Raw genomic sequence first — 26,515 nt, 5'->3', positions numbered from 1 at the left:
CGCATCCTCAATGATGTCATTTTACATGTTCCTTTATATCTATTGTTCCTATACACTAGCTGTTGGGTTTGATTAGATTGATGTGTGAGGTTTGGATTTTTGGGTTTAAGAATACTTTACAAGTGGTGCTTTGTGTTTCCTATTGCCTCATATAAAGAAGCATTAATATCTGGTTGCCTCACTTTTAGTGGTTAAGATTGTTTAATAACAGTGTCAATGCAGTTTTGTGCTAAGATGAACTCAAAGCTTCTTGAAAGCCTAGGCAAAAGACAGCATGACATATACTGTGTAATTCTCAGTGTTCAGATAATGACTTTGCTGGAAATGTGGATGGCTCTTAAAATACTTTAGAGACAGAATCTTTTCTCACTCTCCTTTAATATAGAAATGAAAACACGTTTAAATTGTATCTTTATTGTTGAAAGTATTACAGATGTCCCCCTCTTTTTTCCCCATTGATCCTCTCTCCACCCCGTCCCCACTCCTCCAGGCCTTCACCACACTATTGTCTGTGTCAATGGGCTATACATATATACATATAAGTTCCCTGTTAATCTCTCCCCAGCTGCTCCCCACCCCAACCTACCCTCTAAGATTTTCTTTTTTTTTTCCCCCTCTAAGATTTGACAGTCTTGTTCCATGCTTCTGTGTTTCTAGATCTGTTTTGTTCATCAGTTTATTTTGTTCATTAGATTCCACATATAAGTGAGATCATGTAATCATTATCTTTCTCTGACTGGCTTATTTTGCTTAGCATAATACTCTCCAGGTCCCTCCATGCTGTCTCAAAGGGTAAAAGATCCTTCTTTTTCATAACTGCATAGTACTCCATGATGTAAACATGCCATCGCTTTTTTATCCACTCATCTACTGATGGGCACTTGGGCTATTGTAAATTGTGCTGCTGTGAACACAGGGGTGCATATATTCTTTCTGATTGGTGTTTTTTGGGTTTCTTAGTATATATTCCTAGAAGTGAGATCACTGGGTCAAATGGCAGTTCCATTTTTAATTTTTTGAGGAAACTCCCATCTGTTTTCTCTAATGGCTGCACCAGTCTGCATTCCCACCAGCAATATACTAGGGTTCCCTTTTCTCCACTTTAAAAGTGAAATTAAGTTGGATGATCTTGATAGATATACTATAAACATCTATATTTGAGAAACCACACACCATCTCCAGTGCCTAGTACAGTGCCTAGCACGTAAGCGATGACTCAGTGAAATATTTGTGGAACAAATGAGTAACAAACAAAAATTATGTACCAACGTGTGTGTAGGCTCTTATGGGAACTTTCTTTCATCAGGCATCCTGGGCAAGAATTACAGTGTAGCACAAAAAGAACATTTTTTTCTCTTGGCATCTATTTGTAAGTATTTGCTCTGGACTCTTATTTATAAGATCTAGTGTAAGGTTCTAATTGGGAGACAATGATGAAAGTAATATTACACACACGTATACCCCCACATGACTCCTGGGCTTCCAGAGTGTAAATGGAAGAAGAAGTAAACAATTATCATCTTGAATTTTCTCCCAGTTCCCATGCTTTGTTATTATTGCCATTGCTAGAAGTTTGGATTTTAGAGGAACAGTATGTAGTGAGAATAAGACAAAAATCCTTTCCACATATTGAAGTTCATTCCTGGTTCTGAAAAGCTTTTTATAATAAGAGTGTTCTCTGAAGGTCAAAGAAGTACATTGTCTATTCCAGATAAATTAGTTCATCCCATTTTTAGAATACAGTGAAGAACAAAACTCAGATGACTTTAGTTTTTAATGGAAACCCATGCATGATCATATAATTAATATACTGGGGAAAGTATGAATTGCAACAATTTTTAAAATTTTTTTATGGTTGTTTTTACTGGCAGAATTTGAGTTGAGGGATTGTATTATTTATATTTGAATTTTTTGCATATAATTTGTTTTTCCAAACAAGTCTTTGCCCACCATATTTTAAGTTATTTAATGAAGAACGTTGTAATTGTTTTAATGTTTCTTTATAAAAGCAGATTGGTTCTGACTTATCCAAATGGATTTCACTGATATTATAGGAATGTTGGTTGTTATAACTGGGCAATTTAAGGGTTAAAGTAGCTTCCCAGTGTTATTCTATAGTTAGTCCTATTTTCCCCCTCTCTTTGAACTTCTAGTTCATTATAATGCTCCTGGGAATACTAACAGTGAGATGTGCCTTGATTGATACCCAGCTTCAAGGCACTTACAGTGCCTGTCAGCCTCAGCTTTTCTCCTGGGACCTTTCATATCTTTAGCTCCTTGCAGCCAACTGCAAACCTCTAGCCTTCTGCTGCCTACCAGCTTAATACAAAACAGAGGGTGAGAGAAGTGGTCCCCGGAGGAGAAGCAGCCTGGGTCTCATGGCGGGACGTCAGGTGGGAGGCTGCTTTGTCAATCTGGATTAGAAATGGAAGGGAGCTGGTGCCTTGTACATTACTTATTTCTTGCTACAGGAGAGACATAGTTTGTAAAGGGCTTTGAGAAGCTCCCAACATAAAGCAGGCAAATGAAAGATGTCACAAAAGTACACTAAGCTGTTACTGCAAAATGCCCAGCAGATGTAATGCCAATTGAGAACAGAAATGCCACAGGGAAGGAAACATTCTCTATTGAAGCTTCTATTTTATGCCAATAATTTTGATGCAGAAATATCTAAGGAAAAGGCAGAATACTTTTAAAAATTAACATCTACGTGAATTTCCAATAAGGTTACAGTTTCCAAATTTTTCTAAAAATCTGTGTAATTTGCATGTCAATACATAATTCTCACAAATGAGTCTTACTTGTTCTTGTGTTCATATTTGAGGACCAAAAATTGTATAACATTTAAAATGAATTTCCTACATGCTTGTTTGTAGAGTAAAAAAACTTTGTTCTCTAAAGCAGTGCTTCTTAAACTTTAATGTGCATAGGAATCTTTGGAGATCTTATCAAAATAGAGATTCTGATTCAGTAGGTCTGGGGTGGGGCCTGATAGTCTGCATTTTTCACAAGCTCTCAGGTGATGCCAAAGCTGCTGGTTTAGGACCACTATTTGAATAGCAAGATTTTAAGGTATTGAGCTTTAAAACAAACAAACAAACTCACTCACTGGAAATACTTCCTTGTTTTCTAAACTGATTTAACTATGATTTACTAATAAAACACTTAAAGCAACACCTGTTGTGACTATAAATCTTGCTAACAGAAATAATACTTAATAACCTCTTCTGCCTGACACCTGATTAGCTTCTGATCCTGAAAGTCTCAAGTCATTTATTTTCATGACTGACTTAACAACCTTAAAATAGGACAATACAAAAAGTATTGGAGTTTGATCCACTAGTGCAGTGATGGTGAACCTATGACACGCCTGTCAACACTGACACACGTAGCCATTTCTGATGACACGCTGCCGCTGAGGCGGCCGCATGCTGAGGATGAAACATTTGCGAAATAATGTTTTTTCCTCAAAGTGACACACTACCCGAGTTATGCTCAGATTTTTGGCGAAGTTTGACACACCAAGCTCAAAAGGTTGCCCATCACTGCACCTGTGTAACATGGCTGTTCTTAAATGTGGGTGTTCTATGTGCTGAAGTATCTGGAAATCATGCCAGAGAACTATTATGAGGGGTTCATGACAGCTCTTAACAGTGAGGTAGAGGCGTTTCTGCAGTAGGAAGATCACTTTCTGCAGTAGGAAGATCACTTCTGAGATCCCCTCTAAACCTGAGTATGAATCATCACCTAGCGTTGTGCTTTTTGCCACTACATTATTAAAAACACATTTTAATGTAGACTTCATTCCTATTTGATAACCTGATTGTCTTCACATTAAAAATGTTTATTGGCTATTTTCCATTTCTAAACATTTTTCCCTCTTTTCTCAACTCTTAACAATCCCTCTAAATTCTTAGTGTATTGACAAAATCTATCCATTCATTCACTTAGCACATATTTTAGTGTTTATTGTATATTGTAAGTGATCTGTGGCATACAGAATTGAATAAGATAAAGTGCACTTTCAAGTTACTCAGAGTTACCTACAGGAGGTAAGGTAGCACACATAACTGGTGTGAAAAGTAATATTAACACCCTACAGACAGTGCTCTAAGGTTTCAGAGAAAAGAAAAATGAATCACTATTGTCTGAGACCGTCAGCAAAGCCTTAGAAAAGATAGCTTTTTAATCGGGTTTTGAAAATTAGATAGGCTTCCCTCACTGTTCCAAGCAGAAGAATCTGAACAAGCCAAGTATGGAGGCAAGAGTAAGAAAATACATGTTAGGAATTGCAGGTCCTCTAGGTGTCTTACATGCTTGGATTGGTAACTACCGGATTTGGACCATTTGTGAGTTATGGTTGAAGGGTCATGTAATTTTCTGAGTAACTGATTTGATACCCTGGGTAAGAGCCTAGTGTTTCAAGTCAGTGAGTGAGGCTAGTGATTGGTTTAGCATTATATCTTAGTTCCTATTTATTCTCTTTACTCTCATTCCATTTGTCATTTTACTGTATGTTATATGGGGGTACATTATATGTTTATTAAAAATTTAGGATTTGTGAAGAGCTTATTACAATTCCTCTCAGTTGCCAGGGGACTGCTGCAAATAGGGTGGCCATATAACTTATTGCTTAAACCCCTTTTGAAATGGGGTAGTGCTATTAATAATATTCCAAGGCAACAGGCGTAAACAGGATTTGTCTCAAGCTAGAGAATATGGCCAATTAGATTGGTTACTCTAACTACAGTTCATGTTGGTTGAGTATAGATTATGAATGGGGGGCAGTAGGTTGTGATTTAGGAAAGCCACTTTGTGAATGGTTCTAATGCCAGGCTAAGGAGTTAACAGCTTTTATATTGTAGACAGTGAAAAACCTTTGGAGGTTTTTCTTGGGCAGAGGAATTAATATATGCAAATCAGCATTCAAAAAGATTAGTCTGACCTCTATGGGCCAGTTGGATTGAAGGGAGTGTCATAGTAGTTCCCATTAAGGGTATATTTGAATGGTAAAACTTGATCTTAATATACTAGAAACATTTATTTATAAAATTATTAACAGAGAAGCTTTAGTAATCTACTGCCAATAAGTGTTATTGATGTTAGTGCATACTCTGAAGAAGGTCCAGTTGGGTTAATGACTTATTCAGTTAATATTTTTTTGAAAGGAAATAACACTGGGGCTTAGAGAGTGCCAGAGCATTTTTTATGTGCTGGTGGTGTTAATACTATAACAGAGTCTGGCCTAACATTGAGATAGAGTGCTTAATAAAAAAAATCTTTCCAAAATTTATTTCTAAAATACTTTAATCATGTAATCAAATTTTCATGGTATCTTATTTTAACTTGATGACTAATCTAGAGAGAATTTCAATTTCACAGTAACTTCTGTTTCCCTGCCCTACATTTTCCCTTTTTCTATTCCTGTGGAGTAGATTAGGCTTTTGAGAAAGAAAATGCATTTTCTACCAGGAAAAGCACACAAAGCTCCATGGAAGAGGGAATCTATGACTGAAGGATTAATTATGCATTAGTGGAGCAGAGGACGTTCCGGGTAGAGGGAACCATGTACAAAAAGAGACGGAAGCAGAACATTTCTGGGTGTCTTTTGGGAAAAGCAGCTGACTACTAGGTGGCTTTAAATATGCTATGGAAATACCACAGTGAATAGGCATCACTAGGGGGGTTATGGAAGGTATAGAGAAATTTAAGGAGAGGGAAGCTTCTTAGTTCCCAAAGATAACTCAATGTTTAAAATCCGTGTAATGGAAGAAAATATTATTTACTTGCTGCAGAAGCTCCTATTTAAAGCTAGTCTGTCACTATTTTTTTAAATGAATGTGGTGCAGTATTTACCATTTCACTGATGTGCCTTTTCTATAAGATCATATCACTAGACACATCTCAGACTGGAATGTTTAGTAGTTGGTCCAATAAATGTACGTAGAAGCAATTACCTAACAGATTATAGAAGATGATTGGAGATGCCTCTCGGGGGTTTTTTTTTTTTGTGTGTGTGTGTGTTGTTGTTGTTGTTGTTGTTGTTGTTGTTTTGTGTGTGTTGTGTGTGTGTGTGTGTGTGTGTGTGTGTGTGTTTGGCAAGAAAATGAACTAATGAACTGAAGAGAATGACTAATTTGTAAAATAGTTCATGTTTATGTTTATATATTTACATATGTCATTTAAATATTCCATCAATAAACCATATTCTCCATGACTATTAAGATCTTCCATTCAAAATTTCTGTATAGGTTTCATTGTTCCTTTAAAAAAAATAAATTTAAAATCTTACCAGTCTAAATTTAAAAATTAAATTAATGACTACCCTCATCCCTTCCTGGTTTAGAGCGACTTGTCTTTATTTTGCTATAGCATTTGACACATAAAGATGTTTCCCCAGGAGAATCTTGTTCCTGCCCAGGGCTGACATGAAAAGAAGCAATTTGTCAGACTAGTGGAGCTTGCTAACAATTCAAATAAACAACCTGTCTTTCCCTTAATACTGCATATTAATAGAAATGTTAATGATAAATGCCTCCTTTACACCCCAAGTTGGCTGAGGAGAGATTATTGGGTGACAGTTTTTTTGCTGTGGGCCCTCTTAACCACAATAGTTGGCTGTATAGTCTTATCAATTGCATGTTTATTAGCACTATGTTTCTTAAGTAACTGTTATGCATTTAGTATAGCCAAATTGATCCTTGATTGCCTCATTTTTGTTGTTACCTAGCATGTAAAATAATTAAATTTAGAATATAGTTCTCTGTAAACATATATTTTAATAGGCAATAACTATTAAAAAATGAGCTTCTTTGGATTGTACAACTAAGATTATTATTGCATCTTTTCCACACTTTTCTCCCTTCATTACACCACTACTACTTTGAGAGTTCCTTGAGGGAGAGCATACCTATGTACCTTGCCTGATGCATTTGTGCCTTCAGTACCTGCAGACACTCCATAATAAAGACTGTTGAGTTATCTAATAACTTGACTTTGGTAATGACCAATTTTGTTGCTTTATGATAATTTTGCATCATCTTCTTAAATTATTTTTAATATACAATCTTGCTGACCAATATAATTGGTCAACGGGCTCCAAAATGAAGTCACTATGCCAAGTCCCACATCATCAAACTGAATTATGTTTCAGCTCTCAGAAATGGAATCTTGAACTAGTCAATAAGGAATTGCCTGATCAGCACTAGTTAGGTAACCTGCCTGATAGACCTCTGTCATCCCCTAAAGGAAAGTAACTTTGCAATAACCAACTCCTTTTTTTTTGCCTAGTATAACTTCCTTGTTCCCACCCCCTGCTGCCTATAAAAGTCTTTCCTTTTGTACAGGTCCTCAGAGTTCTCTTTTACTTGCCAGGTTAGATGCTGCCTGATTTGAATTGATATTTGCTCAAATAAAGTCTTAAAAATTTTAATAGGCCTCAGATTATTTTTTAAAGGTTACACTGGGAATCTATAGAGCAGGTTGTACATTGATGAGGGAAGGACCTGATGATTGAAGTATGGATGGTAAGTAATGACTTGTGAGGGAAGTCTCATCTTTACAGTTTTGAGGTGTTGAAATAATGCAATTAGTTATATGGGCCAAATATTCAGGGATTTTAAATTATCTAGCTTACTTTTAGGATAGTATAATTTATTGGTTGCTAAAAGAAATACTAGTTAGCTATTGGTTACACTATTGTAGTAACTTGAAAATAAGTGTTATTCCTAGGCTTTTTCTAAGAAAATAATAAATTTAGCTTTGGCTGATGTGGTTCAGAGGTTAGAGGGTAGGCCTGTGCACGAAAGGGTCGTGGGTTCGATTCCCAGTCAAGGGCACATACCTGGGTCAAAGGTTTCATTCCCAGCCCAGTTGGGGCAGTGGGAGTCAACTAATTGTTGTGTCTCTACCACATTGTTGTTTCTTTCTCCCCCTTTCTCTCTCCCACCCCCCACTCTCTCTAAAAAAATTGATGGGAAAAATATAGTGAGGATTTTTAAAAAATAATAAAGAAAACAATAAATTTATAGAAATATCCTATCTAATAAAAGAGTAATATGCAAATTGACCATCACTCCATCACACAAGATGGCTGCCCCCATGTGGACACAGGATGGCCACCACAAGATGGCCAGCAGGGGAGGGCAATTGGGAGGGACCAGGCCTGCAAGGGAGGGCAGTTGGGGGCAATCAAGCCTTCAGGGGAGGGCAGTTAGGGGTGACCAGGCCGGCAGAGGAGGGAAGTTGGGGGCAACCAGGCCTGCAGGGAAGGGCAGTTTGGGGGGACCCAGGCCTGCAGGGGAGAGCAATTAGGGGCAAACAGGCTGGCAGGGGAGCAGTTTGGCATCAATCAGGCTGGCAGGGGAGTGGTTAGGGGGTGATCAGGCTGGCAGGCAGAGCGGTTAGGGGCAATCTGGCAGGCAGGCAGGTGAGCAGTTGGGAGCCAGCAGTTCTGGATTGTGAGAGGGATGTCCGACTGCCCGTTTAGGCCCGATCCTACCAGGGATCAGGCCTAAACAGGCAGTCAAGACATCTCTCGAGGGGTCCCAGATTGGAGAGGGTGCAGGCTGGGCTGAGGGACACACACCCCATGCACGAATTTCGTGCACCGGGCCTCTAGTTTCAAATAATTAGCTGGGCTTGTTTACATACCAGCATCATCATGTCTCGTGATACCATTTAGAATTTGAACTGTAGGTGAATTATAAAATTTCTGAGTTGTAACTGTTGTGAGTACTGGATTGTCCATGAAATGGATGGGCAGAGTAGTGTTTAGCACCTTAAGGCTTGACATTAATTGTTATTCAATAAAGAGCAATGGTTCAGTGAATGAATTTCCATACACAAACTCTAGTTTGAACAAAAAAACTGTCCAGGCCTCAGAACACATAATGTATTAAAGATGGGCACATAGCCCTGGCCGGCTTGGCTCAGTGGATAGAGCGTCGGCCTGTGGACTGAAGGGTTGCGGGTTTGATTCCAGTCAGGGGCATATGCCTCGGTTGCGGGTTCTATCCCCAATAGGGGTTGTGCAGGAGGCAGCTGATCAATGATTCTCATCACTGATGTTTCTATCTCTTTCTCCCTCTCCCTTCCTCTCTGAAGTCAATAAAAATATACTTTAAAAAAAGATGGGCACATAAAGATAAAAATACACAATATATTTTTTTAAATAAGTGAACAGTTACTAGTTTAGTTTAACATTTTCTTTTTTCTTTTTTTGTGGATAGCGAGCTGTGATTTTCTTTGGTAAACTTGAACTTTATGTTTCAGACCTGTTAAAGTGGAAGCAGAACATTCTTATTCTCCTTTTAATAGTCTCCCACTTACCATATTGTACCACCAGTAATGAAGATGAGGCAAGAAGGGCTTTTGGGTCACAATTTGAAGTCTTTTTGAATTCTCTTCATTATTTTATTTTGTCTTAGAAACTTGGTAGGATAGAATCAGCAAACTTAGCTTTGGTTTTATATTCTTCCAAAACTGAAAGTCATCAGGCAATTTTTTTGTGTTGCTACAGAGATAAAGTTGTTGAAAGTGTTTAAAAGAATGAATAATTCTTAAATTTTTTAGAATTAACCTCTTTTATGTATTTGAAAGCATAGGAAGTCTTATTCAACCAGTTTCTAGGCTTTTGAAGTTGTACTTCTCCAATTTCATTGATCTAGTGCAGGGTTAGAGTAGACAATAATGCTTAAAACCAATTTTGTAACTCACAAATGGAACCAACTTTATTCATAAATTTTCTCTTTAGATTTTTTTTGCCTCTTGTGGAAACATTTATTAATTTCACTTTTTTGAAATTTCCAGATAACTTGGGTTTTTACTCCTGTAACAACTGAAATAACAAGTCTTGATACAGAGAATATAGATGACATTTTAAGTAAGTACCTTGATATTAAGTATATTTTCTGCTCTATAAAGAGTTCATTGAGATTCTATTTTGTTTTTGTGTATAATCTATCTAGAACAACTGAGGAGCTGGAATTCTGATTCACTCTATGGTTTACTGAATTAAAGCACTGTTGGTTTCAGTTTTTAATAAAATTTCTTGAAGTGTGTTACAAGTAAAGTAAACTTGTAGTTCTGTTTTATTTCTTGCCTTGTCGTAAATACCACTCCTAACAATTCTTAAAGTATTTTCTAAAAGCCTACTTAGAGGCCAACAGTTTTCACTGTGCAGTACTAAATGTTAATGACTTTAGGACACAGCTAAAATTTTTGTCTTTTTAAACTTTTTACTAAGTCACCTTCTCTGATTTCTTTTATTGTCATTGGTCCAATTAAGTTTAATAAGTGTTTTACTGAATGCTTTGCTCCCTGACAGTGTTTAGTTAACGTTGGGGAAAACATTTCTTGTTCTTAAAGGTAGTAGAGGAAAGGTGGAGATCACAACTTAGGAGATTTGAGAAAATCTACAATGTGTACAAACGATTCTTTTAAGCACTCCTTTCAACCCACTGCTTTAAACAGAACAAAACAAAAAATAACAGAGGTAAAGGAGTATATTCATTGAGCATCATCATGGTTTTAAGTTCTTGGAACTGGTTTTAAATGCTAAAAGTCTACCCCCACTTTATGAGATCTCTTTAGAGCAATGGTTCTATAAACTTTAGCATATATCAGAATCACCTGGAGGATTTAATACTATCTGTACTGTAGACCTGACCCTCAGTTTCCGATAGAAACTGCTAGACTCCACCTAAGAATTTGCATTTCTATAAATTCCTGTGTGATGCTGGTGCTTCTTGGTCAGGGGACCACAGCTTGTAAACCACTGCTTTAGAGAATAAGGAAAAGGTAAAAGAGGAAGAAGAGAATTGAAAATCTCACATTTTCACTTCTTTATTCTTCCAAATTCTAGAATATCTTCGTGTTTTATTTTTGTGAGTACTTGAGGAGTTTCTGTTTGTCTGTATTAGGTTTAGGAGAAAGGAACAAATATATCTTTCTGATGTCTTCATATCTGGATATGCAAGTGATACTAAGTTATTTTTGCAACAGAGAATAACTTGTGTGGAGAGGAAAGAGTACATTTTACCCAATATTATTAGTAGGTTACTTGTTGCAACTAGGTAGGGCATCAGATCTTGGTTATTCAGGTCTGTTCTATGAAATAGGATTTTACTTACAGAACTAATTCTCAGTTATTCATAAGGTCAGAAGTGAATTATTAAAATCCAGATCATTCCACTTCACTTTTTATGAGAGTAGGCTATTAGCTTACTTGCCTGATCTGTGTCTGATTCCCTTTTGTTTTATATTCATTCCATGAAGGTTTAAAGGTGCAGGATATAGAGAGAAGGAACAGGGACTCATACAAATAATATTAATTGTCCATGACTATACATATGGGTTTCTGAGCAAGAGATAACTTAATTGTCATTGTGTATTTTTAGTGGACCCTTATAGTGGAAACAGACCATGATGAAACCCACATCTTCAATTATGTCAAAATTATGCAGACACAAATAACTTAGGTTGTTTGGTTTTGTTTTTCAATTTCAGGAAATGCTGATGTTGCTTTAGTAAATTTTTATGCTGACTGGTAAGTAATCTTATTTCTGTGGTTAAACTTGGTAAAGGTGAATTTTTCTTTGTTAGAAAGGGGTGAGTGGGAAAGCCTTTCTCTTTTGTGAGATAATATTCTGTATACAAAATCAGTTAAGGTTCATTCACAAATGAAGTAGCTTAATGTGGTGAGCAGTTATGTTTTAAGAGAAATATGCCTGATTTCATTATCCCACATCTTAAAATAAAAATAGGTAACATAAAAACTCAAATCTCTCTTTCTCTTTCTCTCTCCCTCCTTCTCTCCCCCTTCCCCCCTCTTCCTCCCCTCTCTCTCATACACACAAATTTGAGTACATATTGCAATTCTGTATTTTTCCTGATTGAGGAAGTAGGGCAGTGTTTGGAGGTGAGGATGTCGGTGTGGCAAGTTTAGAAGGGAAAATAATATTGACATTTAAAATATATACCATCTATTACTACTTCTAGGAAGCCTCCCTCCCTGTCTGAATCAGATTCTGTCTTCTCTGTTCCTATAGTACTGTGTTTACCACTTTCTCTTTCTTACTACAATGTTCTGTCTTTTATCTTTGTGTCCTAGCAAAAAAAATTTGAGGGCAGAGATAGTCTTACTCAGTATTCCCAGCGTCTAGAGCAAGAGCATAATAGGTAGTAGATGGGACAGGACAGAGTTTCAGCTAGAGAGAAGTTTGAAACACTCACATAATCCTTATACCTAAACTGTCTGTACCTTATTTGGCCCTCTTAAGTTAACCACCTACTAATTAGCACTACCCTATTTCAGGCTATAGTCCTGCAATTTAGCTAGATTCCTGGGACAGCCTCCTAATTTATTTTCTTTGCCTCTAGTCTTCTGTGTCTCTATTCTGTTTTCTACAAAGGAAGCCATAGTAGCCTTTCCTGAAGTGCAAATTGGTTCACTTTACCCCCATCTTAAAACTCTAAGTGATTTTCTTTAAGTAGACTTAAGTCTCTTACTTGATAACCTGGTCCCTTCCTACCTCTGTAGCTATTATCTCTTGCTTTCCCCACCTCTTTATTCTGTTCTAGTTATACTTAATGTCTTTCCGTTTCTGTAGTATTCTATAGACTTCATCACTTTTAGTCATGATATTTTCTCTGCCTGAATGGCTCACTCTTCTCTTACCTACTTATTTACCTGCTTAAATTTTAATCATCTTTCATGCCTTAGATTAGATATTACTTTCTTTAGGTCACTCTCAAGTCAGTTTAGGAACCCATTTTATATCTTCCCACAACACCTTGCATTTACCCAACCATAACACTCGTGTGCTATAGTGTAGCTAGTAGCTCCCTACTATTGTTAGCTTTGTGAAAAGTTATCACATCTTTTTTCACCATTAATCCCCAAGCACTTTGCATAATACTTGGCAGATAAATATATCATTAATACTTACTGAATGAATGCTCGATAAATGTTTAATGAACAAATGTTTAAGATATACAGAGAAAATGCCATTGATAAAATATATAATAAAGGTAGCATTTTCAAGGTAAATTAGGTAGAAGCTTATTTAATCCAATCCCTTAAGAATAAAATTGAGATCCAGAGGAACATTTTCCCAAGCTTACCTGACTAGATTGTGACAGAGTTAAAACTAGAACGCATTTCTCTTGGTTAAGAGATTTTATGTGTTGTAAGGAAGAGAACTAGAATGTGCCACTGACCTTGTTGCAAAAACTGAATTGGAAATGTGGGCTAATTGCAGTTACTAGGGAAGACATATTATCCCCCCAAATATCTCAAGCTATTCATGAATTAGTACTCTTTTCATTCAACTGAAAAAAAGTTAGGTAATTGGCTGTAGGACATAGACATACATTGTATAGCCTCAAAGGCTAGTTCCGAGTTCCCTCTGGAAGATATGCATGTGACACAGTTTAAGGAAGAATTCTATAACAGAGCTGCCTAAAAATACTGATATGCCTCAGAAGGTAATAAACCTTAGGAGGTACTTAATAATGCTGTTATGGGCCAGGCTCTTTACATACATTGGTTTTGATGCTCAGAACTACCCTGCAGGCAAGTATTTAATTTCCATTTTAGACTGAGAAATTGAGGCTCAGAAAGGTCATATGGCTAGTAAGTAGTGGAACCGGGATGTAAACTCAGGTATGTCTGACTCCAAAGCTTATTATTTTTCTTCACTAGATCATACTAGTAAGTGTCCCCAAATTGTTTCCGCAAAAAGACTTCTACCCATTTGGTTGATTTGTAAAGGGTTGATTCGAGCATTAGGTTGGATTCAGATGACTCTTAGGTCCTTTTAATAGATATATTACTTTTGTTATGTTACTTTTATAAATGTAACTGTACATGTGTATGAAAGTTTAGTAATATTGCAACTGAACTTGTATTTCATCTTCCCCTTCTGCCTTTTAGTATTAAAACAGATCCTACTTTAAATAAGAATTGTGCTTAAATGCTTACTATGTAGCAAACTGGACAATCCAGGGAAAAGTTCTTAATGTATGTGTTTATCTTGCCTTTAAGCCAGGAGCCTGTCTACTGATTCTTTACTAGGCCATAACCTACTTCTTCAAGAAACTATTAATTGCCCTGGCCGGTGTGGCTCAGTTGTTTGGGCATCTTCCTGGGCACCAAAGGGTCTCTGGTTCACTTCCCATTCAGGGCCCGTGCCCAGGTTGTAGGCTCAATCCCTGGTTGGGGGACACTTAGGAGGCAGCCAATCGATATTTGTCTCTCTCTATCTCCCTCTCCCTTCTTCTCTAAAATCAATAAAAACATATTTAAAAACACACACACAATCAGTCAATCTTTACCCCTTGTCTTCTCTGCCCTCCAGCACCCTATTTTTAGCAAACTGTAAGGACCCACAAACCTGTAGTCTTAGTCTCTCTAGTTCTGCCATTCTGTCAATTTATTCATTTAACAGACATCTATTGAAATGCTTATTAGAATATGTAGTCAAATAAGACACGGTCCCTGATGTCCACAGACCCCACCCACCTATCCCAGATGGGAGAGATTTAAGAATGCTAAAAGAGGAAAGAGCCACTTGAAAGCAAGAGATTGAAGATTACAGATTTGTCTCCTTGATATATTCTAGGACATCTCCTTAGGAAGTCAGGTGAGTGGGTTAGAAGAGATATGTACAAAAAGAAATAGGGAGGAAGTATAAAGTTTGCATCCTTTCACAGGCTTTATAATATTTTTGTTGAATTATAGTTAATATATATGACCTGATCACATATGGATTAAAGAGTTTATAGGCTTCATTTAAGTAAATTTCTTTGGTAAGGGCTCTGGAAGCAAAGAGTAACAATTATAGTTCTTTTTTTTTTATTAACAAATTCTCAATACCTTTTTCATATGAGAATGACCATTCTAACCCAGCTGGTTGTACGCTAATTCTGATTCTTTTGTCTTTCTTATTAGGTCCCTTTAATGGCCCACAGCATATATTTGTGAAATGGTTAGCCTGATTAAGTAAGAATTAGAAGTGTTGGGTTTCTAGAATATTGATTGTGGACTTTGTGCCCCTTTTTAAAAATAAAAAGGAAACAAACAAAAATGACAAAGGAAAATAGACAGGAAGCCTTGTTTAGGAATTTAAGATTTTTTTCTCCTGGACTTAGTACATTTAACGTGTTTATAGATACAAAAGCCCATTTTAACCAGGGATAAATCTTGAGGGGATGCAGTTCATTATATACTATATGTCTTTTTCATATAACTTATTTATATAGTATGCTAACTTGCCTCTAAAATTTGATTGAACTAATTATGAATTGGTCTAGAGATTTTGAACAGTAGTCTAAAAATATGTTCATTATTTAGAGGAAGCTAATTTCTTTTATAAATGTCTAAATCTCAGTAGTTGCAAGTACCAGTAGCTATATCTTAGAGGGTGTATTTCAGGCTCGTTTCATGGCCTTTATGTGAGAGCTTTAGCTGTGTGTTCCATAATATTGGCCATTTTCCTAAGGTGAAAAGATAAACCAAAATATTTTAATTACTTGTACAATCTTTGAATTCAAAATTGTCTTCATCTCCAGTGAATGACATCAGGATTCATCCCTAAATTAACTGTGCTTGTCTGTAAAGCTATTTATTGTATATATGCTAAATAGCAATGGATAAAAAGCTGAAATAAAATTTTATTGAATCTACTTTTCAGTTTTAATTGGTATCCTTCTCTGTGCATAGGTGTCGTTTCAGCCAGATGTTGCATCCAATTTTTGAGGAAGCTTCCAATGTTATTAAGGAAGAATATCCAAGTGAAAATCAAGTAGTGTTTGCCAGAGTTGATTGTGATCAGCACTGTAAGTACCTCAGTAGGAAGTCTGGAAGAAACTGTCTCAATCCCACCTCCTACACACACACACACACACACACACACAATTCTTTTTCAAAAATGCTCTGCTTCAAGTGGAGAACAAATCAAAAAAGTATTAGTGACCTTGCTCAAAATGTTAATAGGTTTTTTTTATTCTTACAACACTACTTTCCATTTTGCCTGCGTGAAGGGTTTAAAAATTTATTTTGTTTTTTCATCAAAATATAATAGGACAAGCATATCGGTAATTAACTTGTATATGGTATTATAGTTTCTACTAGAGGCCTGATGCACTAAGATTCGTGCAAGAATGGGCCTTCCTTACCCTGGCTGCCGGCACCACCTTCGCTCCGGCCAGGAGCCACCTTTCTGCCTTCCCACGCTGCCCAGAGGCCCGGAGTGGCTGGGGTGGTGCGGAATTACTGTCCCTGGCCGTTCTGTGCCTGTGTATGCAAATTAACCTGCCAGCTTTGTTGGGTTAATTTGCATACTCACTCCTTATTGGCTGGTGGGCATCGTGAAGGTATGGTCAATTTGCATCTTACTCTTTTATTAGTGTAGATTCTTGTTTCTATACTCTGTGGCCCAGCTCTCTACTAAGGTAGAATCTTTTGTTGTAGAACCAGAAGCCCCCTACTTACTGTCATATGGAGTTGGGCAAGTTACTTAAAAAAAAAAAAATCCCTCAATTTGTTTCGGCACTCACCATAAAAAAAATGTGTGTGTGTGTGTAGCAAGAAAGAGAAATATGGTAACTAAATATTGTAAAATTTTAAATCTAGGTGAGGGTATTCTTTATCTTTTCTGATAGAGCAATGAACCAAACTCTGTAAGTATGAATATTTGCAAAATAGAAAGTTGTTATAAAAAGTCACTGAACCTGTAATTTGTCATTGGTTAGGAAAAGAGGTAGAAGGAGGGCTTTGTTGCTTTAAAGCAGTGGTTCTCAAACTTTTTAATGCCACGACCCTTTAATACAGTTCCTCATGTGGTGACCCCCAACCATAAAATTATTTTTGTTGCTACTTCATAACTGTAAATTTGCTACTGTTATGAATCGTAATGTAAATATCTGTGTTTTCCGATGGTCTTAGGCGACCCTGCTAGCGGATCTCAACCTGTGGGTCACGACCCACAGGTTGAGAACCGCTGTTGTAGAGCCTAAGACCATCGGAAAACACAGATATTTACATTACGATTCATAACAGTAGCAATATTACAGTTATGAAGTAGCAACGAAAATAATTTTATGGTTGGGGGTCACCACTACATGAGGAACTGTATTAAAGGGTCGTGGCATTAAAAAGGTTGAGAACCACTGCTTTAGAGATTTTGAGAAGATATGTGTGTGTGTGTGAAAGAAGCTTCACATCTCTACTGTACAGGTGTACTGTGACATTGTTAATTGTAGTTTCTGCTTAGTTTCACTATGATAAAAGGCCTTCAGCAGTCATTGAGTTTAAAATTTTCTTGAATAGACTTTTACTGGCGTTTTGAGGAATACTTAGAGCCACTCTATAGCTTTTGGAAACTGACCAGAGTTCTGTTGGTTTTTCAGTGAAAACCTCCCATGGATAGGCTTGGTAATTGAGGCCATTTTGTTGCTTATGAAATCCCCCACTTTCATATATAAAAATGTGTAGTGGGACTAATTTTCATAAAACATTCCAAGTGAGTATTTTCACAGTAGTTCCAATGGGTGGCAATGCATGGATTCATTCCTTAGAATGTGTTGGGAAGTCCTCTGTGCCAGTTTGCTAGTTTATCAGGAAAACCCATGTGAGTACATAATTATAGGAAATGCTTCTTTGGTTTGCTGCCTGCATTTCTTTCTGTCTAGCAGCATTCAATGGAGTGCTTTCTGCCTTACCTTGACCTTACTTTATCTGCTTTCCTAGGACTTTCTTTGTTGAAAGGTACAGGTAAATAGGCTGAGAACTTAGAACTGGGGTAGGAAAGAAGGCAAAAGTGGATACAACAGGCTGATTTTACCTAGTCAGCCCTTTTGCTTCTGTGTATGAGCTGGATATAGCCACTTTGATTCCCTCCTCCACCACCTTGCCACCTCACTGAACCTCCCTTCCTCCCCCCAAAAAAACGTTGGGAAATGTAGAAAGAGAATTTTGATCTCAGACTGATGCTGGAGTGTCATCAGGAATGGTACCTAGCACGTAGTAGTATTTCAATAATAGTTGTTGAATAAATGAATGGATAAATGAGTAATAAATACTATCTAATATATATGAACTGTTAGTTTTGTAGATACTACATTAAGTACTTTAAGTAGATTATTTCATTATCTTCTAACAGTACAATAAAGTATTCCTGAAATGTTTTGTCAAATCTAAATTGTCATGAATTATAAGTCACACTTTTACCTATAACTGGAAAAAAAAAAACACCCAAAACTACAACACAATGCTTTCTTATCACTTAGAATATAAGAACTATTTTAGACTTAATTAGATACAAGCTTTTTATCATATTATTATATATACCTAAAAAGGAAAGCAAGTTTGTTCAAGTATTCCTGAAACAATTTTACATCCCAAATCTGACTCTTGTGTATCCCTTTCCAATTCTGAGTTATTGATTTTTGTGTTTTTCTATAAAACTAGGGGTCCAGTGCACAAAATTTGTGCACTCCTGGGGGGTGGTCCCACAGCCAGGCCTGTGCCCTGTCACAGTCTGGGAGCCGTCAGTCGGACATCCTTAGCTCTCCCGCCACTGCCGTTGTGTTCACCAGCCATGAGCCCAGCTTCTGGCTGAGCAGCACTCTCCCTGTGGGAGCGCACTGACCACCAGGGGGCAGCTCCTGTGTTGAGCGTCTGCCCCCTGATGGTCAGTGCATATCATAGTGACTGGCCATTCGGTCGATTTGCATATTAGCCTTTTATTATATAGGATAGCAGCTTCTGTGCCATTAAGAGTGTTGGTAATACCCTTGATTAAAGAATGTTACTCTTTCTAAGATTTTCTTCCAACCTGCTGATATCCATTCTGCAAGTCTTAATGCTGTCATTTTATTATTTGACAAATCTCAGTTTATTTCTTTCTCAATTGAAAGGTCACTGCTGGTTAAGCAACTTTTATTCAAAGTTAGCAAAATATAACCAAAACATTAATAGTCGTTTTCCCCAGTGGTGGTTGGATTACAAATGCTTCTTCTTCCCTTCTTTGTAATTGTCTTTGTTTTCCAAAATTTCTACATATGCACACAGTTAAAACTTACCCTTGCTTCAGCTGTGGATTATCTCACTTTATCTCATCTTCTTCTGGCTTTTCATTTGGGGAGTTTGGGAGAATTCATCACTCTCCCTAGTGGTGGTCATGCTGCTTTAAGTGCAGCAAGTTCCATCATCTGCCCCTGGTGAGACTGGGTTCTCTGCTGACCCCCAGTGGCTGTAGGCTGTATGGCAAGGGACATTCATAAAGATTTGCTGGTCAGTGCAGAACTCCTAGCATTTTTAGGAGAGTAGTTTGTAATTTTCCTTGAATTAGACAAGTTCTTGCTCCCAAATATCCTAGTTACTCTTACCTGTCTTCTTTCCAGCGCTATCTTTAACCTTCCACATTGTAAATTGAGAACTTTATAAGAGCTGTGCATAAATGAGGCATTAAGAATAATAAAATAATTATAGACAACAATATTGTATTAAAAACATCAAACTTGCCCTAGCTGGTTTGGCTCAGTGGATAGAGCATCGGCCTGTGGACTGAAGAGTCCCCCCCCCTCCCCACCACGTTCGATTCCAGTCAAGGGCACATGGCCAGATTGTGAGCTTGATCCCCAGTAGGGGCATGCAGGAGGCAGCTGATCAGCTGATCAATGATTCTCTCCCATCATTGATGTTTCTGTCTCTCTCTCCCTCTCCCCCCTCTCTAAAATCAATAAAAATTAAAAACAAAACAAAAACACATCAAACTTGCTAAGAGACTGGGTCTTAGTTATTCCCACCACAAAAGAAGAAATGTCAGTTATGTGAAGTGATAGAGATGCTAACTAATGCTACAGTGACAAGCATTTTGCAATACTGCAATATATAAATGTATCAAACCAACATGTTTTACACCGTAAACTTGCACAATGTTATATGTTAAATACATTTCAATAAATTAAGTTTAAAAAAAGAATAAGAAAAGATACGGTAAAGAATTCATGTGCATAAAACAGAACTTGGATGTGTAGACTTAACCTGAGTCCTGAATAAGCATCCTGGCTTTCTCTATAATATTTTCGTTTAGGGTTTAGTTTGTTGTTGTGTTTTTATTTTTGTTTTTTTCCTCATTGAGGGGAAGGCATGGCTTGGGAATGAAAAACGATACCTAGGTAGCAGTGGTTTTCATGCTGGAATCACAAGAACAGTAAGACCTATCTGTTGAAACCTCTTGCCTCTTTGTACTGTCTGCCATGGATAATCATGGCAGGGTGGACACTGCTGAGACAAGAGCTTGAGGCAGTTTCCCCATTTGGAACCCTGCTGGGCATGGCTGAGGTAGGCAGGCAGGCAGAACCCATCAAGGAGAAGTAAGTGACCATTGAAGCAAAAGTATATGCTAATTTTCCAATCAGCAAGCTATTAACCTTCTGTAATTTTAATTCCTTTAACATCCATTTTAACATTTGACCTATCCAGTTAATAAAAAAAATTATTACACCCCTTAAGTCATTCTTTGTTATATTGTTAAAATGTCACATTGTAATTATCTTAAAATCACTTTTGACCAAAGCTTGTAAGAAGTTGCCTTTATGTCTGAGATTATTGATCAATGTAATTTTAAGGCTTTTGCTTTTTAATAATTAACAGCCACATAATTGTGCAGCACACCTGCTGTACGTGATGTCGTTTGAGGATTAAGCAAACCTCTGCTCCCTGTAATTTTCAAGTGTTATTTAATCTTTTTCTATCCGTAAGTAGAATTTTAAGACAACCTAAAGGTTGCTGTGTTTAAGTTTGTAGACAGACTTCTTCGTTACTTCTGCCAGGACCATTGCAGTAGCTTCCTTACTGGTCTCCCTCTATAGCTGTTTCTACCATCAAATCTCCTAGAAAATTAAGGTGGTGAACAGAAATTTTTTTGCCATTCTGTTTGTTGTGTTTTGTTTCTGTTTTACAACTACTAGAAATGAAGGAGGGTTAGACACTTTTCCTGGTATTTTGTGTCACCATTTTAGAATTTTGCCTTCTAAATTTTTGTTCAGTTAAGAAAAAGAATTTCACCTGTTTTAGACCACTTCAGTGCTCTCCCAGGTCACCTTTATTCTAAAAATTCAATGCATCTTTTATCAATTTCATACATGACATAAGGCATCTTAGTAATTGTGATTCCTAAAAAAAATGACATCAGCATACATCTTGATTTAAGTTCTTATTTTCATTTCCTGAGATTATATCTATAGGTCATAATAAAGGGCTTATTATTATTTTGTGTCTGTGTGTGTATACTGCTGAGTTTTGGGTTTTATTAGTTTACATAAAATTTGCATATCTTCAAAATTGGCATTTTGTGCATTCTAATTCCTTTCTGGAATATATTTATGATAATGTTTACTAACAGTTATTTAGAGTTTACGGTGTCATGCACCTGTATTATCTTATTTAGTCCTTAAAACAATCCTGTGTGGTAGAAATTATTGTTCTTACTTAACAGATGAGAAACTAAGGCATAGATAGTTGATTTGAGTTACAAGTTCAAAGAGCCAGTAAATAGCAAATGTAGGATTTAAACCCGGTAACACATGTCCAGATCTTGCCTTCTTACTCAGTACAAATGCATCATGATTAATATTTTTTCTCTAACACTGAAAAACAACTATTGAACCAAAATGTCTTCACTAAGTCACTGTAAGAATGTCTTCACTAAGTCACTGTAAGAAGCTAATTGGTTTGGCTAATGGGCTTACCCAGATCAAGTATGAGAGTGAAGTTAATTTTTTTTCTTTTCATTCTTTTAGCTGATATAGCCCAGAGATATAGGATAAGCAAATACCCAACCCTCAAATTGTTTCGTAATGGGATGATGATGAAGAGAGAATACAGGGGTCAGCGGTCAGTGAAAGCACTTGCAGATTACATCAGGCAACAAAAAAGTGACCCTGTTCAAGAACTGCATGACTTAGTAGAAATCACCACTCTTGATGTAAGTTGTTAACTTTTGCTGGATCAAAGAACATTGCTTGTTTAATTAATGTAAACAAATTCTTATGCAGTCAAGGAATCTATACATTTTCTTATAGTTAATTGCAATGGATTTCACATATACATACTTTTAGCAAATTGAGTTTTTCTTCAATTATTACTTAAGGGAAATGCTAATGTTTTATTGACCCTTTGGGTAAAATGTATAGCATACAATAAAATTGCACTAATTTGAATTATTGAGGTCAAAGGGTAGCCTGAATTATGAAGAAATAGATGCTAATGGCAGGCCTGCACAACCGAATTTCCATGTTTTCCTTGGTGGAGATCCTCTGGGTGTCTGCTCTGATTACTCCCATATCAGCTCTTTGATATGTGTTTTAGTGTCCTCTAAAATAGCCCCTTTTAATAATAAGCTTAGCAAACTCTTTTCTTTGTACACTAAGCAGTGTTTAATAAAATAAAAACAATTGTGTTTGGGCTTTAGATTGTCATTGTCAGGTTTGAGATTTTATTTGTATCCTACTTACAAGCTAATACGTTAAGCAATTGTAGTTTCATGGATGTCAAAAGACATAAGGCTTATGGGTCAATAACAAAGGGCTTTATTGCTCACATTACAGCCACCAGTGTGAACATGTTTGCATTTGTTTCTTTGACCCTCAAGTCTTATGGAGGTGACATAGAGCGCCCAGTTAGATGCCTATGTGTACAGTAGATTGTGTTATAGGAGCACTCTGGGCTCCGAAAACGCCCATGTTGGTGCTAGAAGTAAGCCAGCTCTCTGTCCCCGAGGGAGACATTACCTCATACCTCAGTGTTGCTAGCTGCAAACACAACCCTGAGAAATGGTCCGGGTAAAGAGTGGTCAGGGTTTTGCAGATTGTGTAGCAGTGTGAGAGACCCATGGGGGAGTCTCTGCCTACAGTCAGTCACATGTTATGAATTGATGTACTAGTTTAAAATATTTTAGAATTAGTCACCTTAATTAGGAAAAGACTGTCATATAATTACTACTTATTGAAATTTTAACATAAAATGCTAGAAGGAAATGTTCATAATTACATTAGACTATAGTTAAGATTGCTTTCAAACCAATGTAATCTAATAGTTTTGGACTAGGTGGTAAGTCAAATGTGTATTTATAGTCATACTTCATTTGGAGATAATTGAACAAGCTGGGTAAATGAAATAACATGTTTATAGAACTGCATATGTTTGTAAAATAATTACATTATTTTACAGCGCAGCAAAAGAAATATTATTGGCTATTTTGAGCAGATGGATTCAGAACATTATAGAGTTTTTCAAAAAGTAGCAAATATTTTGCACGATGATTGTGCCTTCTTTTCTGCATTTGGGTAAGTATGTTGGTTGAGAGTGTGTCAGTTTGGCTCAGATATTAAAAGTAAAAAGTAGAAAATTCATGGATGAGTCTGACTTACAAGCAAATAATGTATTTCTTGGTTGGTCTATGGGATCACATCAATGACCTTGATCCCAGTTAGTGGTTACAGTCTAGGTTTAAAAATAGCATCTTATCCCTAGCCAGTTTGGCTCAGTGGATAGAGCGTAAGCCTGCGGACTGAAGGGTCCCAGGTTCGATTCCGGTCAAGGGCATGTACCTTGGTTGCGGGCACATCCCCAGTGGGGGGTGTGCAGGAGGCAGCTGATCAATGTTTCTCTCTCATCGATGTTTCTAACTCTCTATCCCTCTCCCTTCCTCTCTGAAATCAATAAAGATATATATATATATTTTTTTTAAATAGCATCTTAGTGCTTAAACTACCAATCCAAACTTATAAAATACTGAGTCATAAAAGCAGGAAACTAAAATTTCCCTTTAAAAAATCTGCCTTGCACTAAATTTTTGTTCAGTAAATTTTAAAAATATATGCATTAGTTGTGTAGTGCATAGTCATAAGTAGGAAAGATGATGGATAAGTATATGTTTCAAATAGATAATTCATACATTGCAAAACAGCTAATTCTGCTTCATTCAGGTGAATTACTGCTATTATTTTTCTTAAAACTTATTAGTACTACTTCTCTTCCTATTAGGACTATTTCAAAACCAGAAAGATATAGTGGAGACAATATAATCTACAAACCACCAGGGGTAAGTTGCTTTTTTGTAGTGTATATAATTTTAAATATAATTTAAATTCATAAATTGTTTGTCATTGCAATTTTTCACACATAACTAAAAATAGAATATATTTTTCAGATTTATAATTTTCATTTTAATGTTTGCACTGTTTTGACACTGAAGTTTTTAATGTTTATGTAGTCACATGAATGAGATTTTTGTTTAGAAAGCTCATTTCCTAATTCTGAATTCAGATAAGTATTTGCCTATTTTTTTTTTTTTTTGCAAGCGCATGTCTTTAGCACTAGCTTACATAGTGTGCCCTCTAGAATCCAGTAGAGTGTCTCACCATGTAGTTTGGTTGTGAAGAGCATGGGCTCTGGAGTGAGGCTGAATTGTAATGTCAAATCTGCCACTTTCCTAGGTGTATAACTCTGGGGAAGATTCTTAGTTTCTCTGTGCTTCAGTTGTTCATTAGTAAAAGCAGCCATGATAATAATGGTCCTGCTTTAGGGGATACTTCAGGGATTAAATGAGTCAACATATATAAGGCACAGTGAATCCTCCATTTTGCAGACCTTGATTTAATGGACAAAATTTCCGATCCGTATATCTACAACTATAGTTTACATATTTAAATCTAAAAGTCACCTCTCATAAACATTAGCACATGATCACACTGCATCGCACTTGGTAATTGGTTCTGTTTTCACCTGATGTGACTTTCTGCAGTAGTTTTAACAAGTGCTGGCCAGTGTTCCACTTTTCACTAAGCCACACCCCAGCCGTGTGCATTTATTTACTCGCAGTGACTGGCAAATGTTAGCATTTACTAGACCAATTCAGTATAAATTTAAAATTACAATAATACATATAGAAAACTTTTCTGTGAAATTAAACTTTTCATACATACTTAACTTTAAATACACAAACCTGTCTACATAAGTAAAAACAGATAAACTAATTTGTCAGTGTTTTGACATACCCATTCAGAAAACCTACTTTATTACATAATGGACTTTCAGCTTTAACGGACAGCCCTTTGCCTGAATTTGTCTGTTATATCAAGGTTTGACTTTACTCACAACAGTGTTTGGACGTGGCAAGTTTACTCAGATAATGTTGGCTGTTATTCTTATCATCATTTTAGGTACTTCATAAATGTTGATTTTGAGTCTATATGGCAGTAGATACTGTAGATAATTAATATTAGAGATAGCCATGACTTAGATTTACATAGTGTCTTATATTTTTCACTAGAAGTCTCCGGATTTTCTTCTAATATCTTCAACTCTAAGAATAGATAACTTAATTTTTTTAATAACTTTTTCACAATGCCTGCCTGCCATTGGTGAAGATACTGATAAACAGTTAATTAGCCCAAATCCAAGGAAAAGCAGAAGACTTAGGCATCACAGGGTGAATAATCACAATATTATCAGCTTTTTACTATTTATAGCCCTGTTTCTCAGAAGTTCCATGTTTTTTGCTTTTGTATCCCTTATAGATTTTCTGGGCTCATATAGACGGCTCTAAGGATGCATTTTTGCTAACATAGGTTAGATTTGTTTAATACAGTATTTTTCTCTGTTTTTGTAACAGCATTCTGCTCCAGATATGGTATACTTGGGCTCTATGACAAATTTTGATGGGATTTACAATTGGATTCAAGATAAATGCGTTCCTCTTGTCCGAGAAATAACCTTTGAAAATGGAGAGGTATGAGCTTTCTAATGTGGGTCGTTATTTTTAGTTTTTTAATTCAGATTTCTGAAAAAGCAAACTTTGTCCACTCTTACTATTTTATCACATACTTACCTGTAATAAAAATCATACAGTTAAACATAATGACATCATAACTATTTCTGTAATACAGGCCAGTGGCTCTCACCCGGGCCATCCCAGGACTCCTCTATTGCATTTCCTACAGTGTCAGTGGGTCATTACAGTCTTGAAAATGCCTCAGGATTCTGATAACCACCCCTGTTGGAAGATTCTTGTTTAGGGGTATCCTTTAGAAGCATAGTTACAATCAGTTATATAGTGTGAATAATTCTTTGCCATCTGAAGGTTGTTCTGATTGCTTTTTATACTAAAAGAATGAAGTCATGAAAAACAATTATCAGTTATCATGTAATTGACCTCAGTGATTCCATGTGTCTGAAATAAAGCAAACTTACAAAAACAAAACACAAAACTCAGAGATCGAGGAGCTTGTACAAAGGGCTAAGTGTGTGAGATACCTCTCTCTGTTCTTCACTGTGCTCAAAATATATTTTTCTTTTCATTTCACTCCATGTTTAAGACCCAGTCTAATAATGCAATTTTTAGAAAACATTATCACATAGTAAACACATCCACCTAATCACCATCTAGTCAGAAGATGACAATTCTGTAAAGGAATCAGATGTTAAGTATTTTAAGTTTTGCAG

The 26,515-nt window shown here is 36.5% G+C and overlaps 1 protein-coding gene across 6 annotated transcripts in view; it reads left to right on the top strand.

Annotated features, from left to right (window-relative positions):
• The window catches only part of ERP44 (endoplasmic reticulum protein 44), a 62,524-nt gene that overhangs the window by 19,209 nt on the left and 16,800 nt on the right, over positions 1 to 26,515 (top strand). For 2 of the 6 annotated variants that reach the window (XM_008141861.3, XM_054727719.1), the window contains exons 2-8: positions 9,811 to 9,883; positions 11,509 to 11,548; positions 15,725 to 15,840; positions 21,811 to 21,995; positions 23,240 to 23,355; positions 24,056 to 24,113; positions 25,686 to 25,802. In XM_008141861.3, the coding sequence (XP_008140083.1) occupies positions 9,811 to 9,883; positions 11,509 to 11,548; positions 15,725 to 15,840; positions 21,811 to 21,995; positions 23,240 to 23,355; positions 24,056 to 24,113; positions 25,686 to 25,802 (705 nt within the window). Of the gene's footprint in view, positions 1 to 9,810; positions 9,884 to 11,508; positions 11,549 to 14,516; positions 14,646 to 15,724; positions 15,841 to 21,810; positions 21,996 to 23,239; positions 23,356 to 24,055; positions 24,114 to 25,685; positions 25,803 to 26,515 lie in introns of those variants that run through there. The other 4 variants (XM_028145936.2, XM_054727718.1, XM_054727717.1 and 1 more) reach the window with 4 other exon arrangements.

This window comes from Eptesicus fuscus, chromosome 15 (assembly GCF_027574615.1).
Source record: "Eptesicus fuscus isolate TK198812 chromosome 15, DD_ASM_mEF_20220401, whole genome shotgun sequence".
In the NCBI taxonomy this organism is placed as follows: domain Eukaryota; kingdom Metazoa; phylum Chordata; class Mammalia; order Chiroptera; family Vespertilionidae; genus Eptesicus; species Eptesicus fuscus.
This window is presented reverse-complemented; position numbering and strand designations above follow the sequence as displayed.